This window comes from Austrofundulus limnaeus, unplaced genomic scaffold (genome assembly GCF_001266775.1).
Source record: "Austrofundulus limnaeus strain Quisiro unplaced genomic scaffold, Austrofundulus_limnaeus-1.0 Scaffold1010, whole genome shotgun sequence".
In the NCBI taxonomy this organism is placed as follows: domain Eukaryota; kingdom Metazoa; phylum Chordata; class Actinopteri; order Cyprinodontiformes; family Rivulidae; genus Austrofundulus; species Austrofundulus limnaeus.
The window spans coordinates 1-2,668 of NW_013953412.1; the positions used below are offsets into that span (position 1 = coordinate 1).

General features: G+C 37.3%; 1 protein-coding gene across 1 annotated transcript in view; it reads left to right on the forward strand.

Moving 5' to 3' along the window:
• Positions 1-2,025: 2,025 nt before the first annotated feature.
• The window catches only part of LOC106533735 (dystrophin), a gene marked incomplete at both ends in the record, with an annotated part of 132,044 nt that continues 131,401 nt past the window's right edge, over positions 2,026-2,668 (forward strand). Inside the window, 1 exon segment of the mRNA XM_014030160.1 lies at positions 2,026-2,175. Within this exon segment, the coding sequence (XP_013885614.1) occupies positions 2,026-2,175 (150 nt within the window).

The window sequence follows — 2,668 nt, forward strand, 5'->3', positions numbered from 1 at the left end:
CAGTTACATCATCACACCTGTGCAGAGACAACTGAGCAGGAGGAGTTTGAAATATAATGAAAATATMTAGTGTTTATAAACACGTATAGAGAATAAATCCTCAACATTTCCCCTCCCGCTGTAGAAAAGTTACKTTGTGTCACGGGATCATTTCCTGCTGCCAGGGTTCATGTCGGGTCTTAAAAAGTCTAAAAAGGTCTAAAATTTGAAAATCTAAATTTTAGGCCTAAAAAAGTCTTAAAAACATCCAGATTTTCATCCAAGGTCTTAAATTTAATTTTGTCAAGTCTTAATTTTTTCTACTTTTAATCATTCCCGAGAACCATTGGCTGCATAAATAAAGAAAGCTAAGAGTCGTAATCAGAGGTTGACCTGATCTGTCTTCATGAAGTGCTAAACGTTTGCTACTGGTCATGATTAAACTACAAATCCCATGATGACTGCAGGCAAACATGGCCCATGTTTTTGACCTCTTTGCTGCTACAACCCACCACAAACAGTGGCTTATTTACTTGCTCAACAAACAGAAGTGCAGTCATGTCCACTGCTTGTTGTTTAAACATGGAAAAGTGTGTTTTCAATGAGACTTGACTTGATATCAGTGATTTTTTTTCACTCTGTTGAAAGTGGTTCACAGCAGTCAGAAAGGACCGTTTCATTCAAATGATTTAGTGTTCTTGTAGTAAAACTAAATATTATTTAATGACTAAACTGATAGCAATGAAAGGTTTCTATTATAAAATTTCTCGAGGACCATTTGAATGTTTCTGTTAATGTGTCTATTTGGTCTTAAATGTCATTACTAATGGTCTTAAAAGGTCTTAAGTTTAACTTACTGAAACCTGCATGAACGCTGTGCTGAACGTCGCGCAGAGGAAGCTTTGACACTCGTAGTTTTTACACACCCAAGTTGTCGGAGAAAAAACTTGTTTTTTATGTATTGTTACCCACAGAGATGATAAAAAAAGACGTGGACGTTCGTTCAGTCATAAATCCATCTTACTAATGTAACAGTTCTGCTCTGAGAGCAGCAGAGGGTCAGTTCAACAGGCAGAAGCTCACTGTATGGCAGGCAGATGTTACATTTATTTGGCTTCACCACACTTAGATTCCAGTTACCTGAAATTGTTTAATGACTATATGTGCAGCTTAAGGTCCTGTCACACTATAACATTTTAGCCAACAATTAGTTTTTTTATGTCTAAATGACTAATTTTATTTGAAGTACTGGTTATAACGTCCACTTTATTTTGATATTGTTGAAAATTTGAGAAATCTTTGTGTTTGTTGTTGAAACAGTTTTGCAATAGATAAAACATTCTTTTGWACTTCTGTTATGTTCATTTGCACCACAGTAAAAATGCTGGGTTTGATTATGATTGCAGTTTTCTGCAAAATAAATGCTCTAAAAATTACATTATCTTTGCTTTTTATGATCATTTTCTACTGCGATATATACTGTTACCATGAAGGGATTCAATTTATACCGTGATATGAATATGAGGTCATACCGTCTAGTTGATGGCATCAAACTGCCTCACTGTTTGGTCAGCTAGCTTCAACCTGTCATGTAGCAGCAGCAGTTTCATGACTGCTTCAAAATAAAAACAGAATGACATGGAGTGGGAGGAGAAATTARGTGCAACAGCTCAGGAGGAAGTTGTGGCTGAAGCCTGATCACGTCACCATCAGCTTTTTTCTCCTGATATTTGTTTCAAATACTAAACAAAAACCTAATCAATAGTTATCAATATCAACCGATGTGAAAAGCTTCTATTGTGATACATTTTCCAGTCATATCGCCCAGCCCTACTGYTGATGACAATTATTTGACACCATCTCCTCCAAAATGGTCCAAACGTTCTTTAAAACTGATTTAAAATCTTTTGGGRGGTTCTTYAGTTCTTTGTGTAAATCWGAGTTTTGTCACTTAAACTGTGAACGTGTTTAAAATCTCTTTAAAACTTCTTCAATAGTCACAGTTGTCCTGGGTGTTATGGTACTTATTTTTTTATATGTCTGCAGAGCCTCAAGGTCCTTTTGCAGCACCCAGAGGACAACAGGAACCAGATCCGAGAACTGGCCCAGACGCTGATGGATGGTGGAGTTCTRGATGAGCTGATTCAGCAGAAACTGGACGCATTCAACACACGATGGGATGAAATCATGGCGAGGGTAGGAGCCGCTGTRGAACTCTTACCTTGCTCATTTTCTTGGTTCCCAAACCATTTCCTWAGAGATCCTGAAGGGTTTGGATGATGACCTGTTTCAGGTTACTTTGGTTTGTTTTAGTTTTATGATTTTAGTTTCGTCACCAGACACAGGTGTACTGTTCCAKTCAGACTAACCTGTAATAAATGTTGAACTCCGATAGAGTTGAACAAACTGTTATCATGTGTTTGTCTCTCACATCACAGTCTTATTGGAGCTTATTTAGAGGCTGGTTTCTTTGGTTCTGCTCTGACTTGTTGGTGTCTAAACATAGACCCTGTGTGATGCTCATTAACAAGACGTTGGGTAAGAAGCTAAGGCAGGACCAGGACCAGGACCAGGACCTAGATGATGGATGATGGATGACTAAACAAAAAAATATACCGTATTTATTCAAGTATAATATGTAAAATTTAATCCATAAAATCATCCATAAAGTTGGGGGGTAGTACTATAC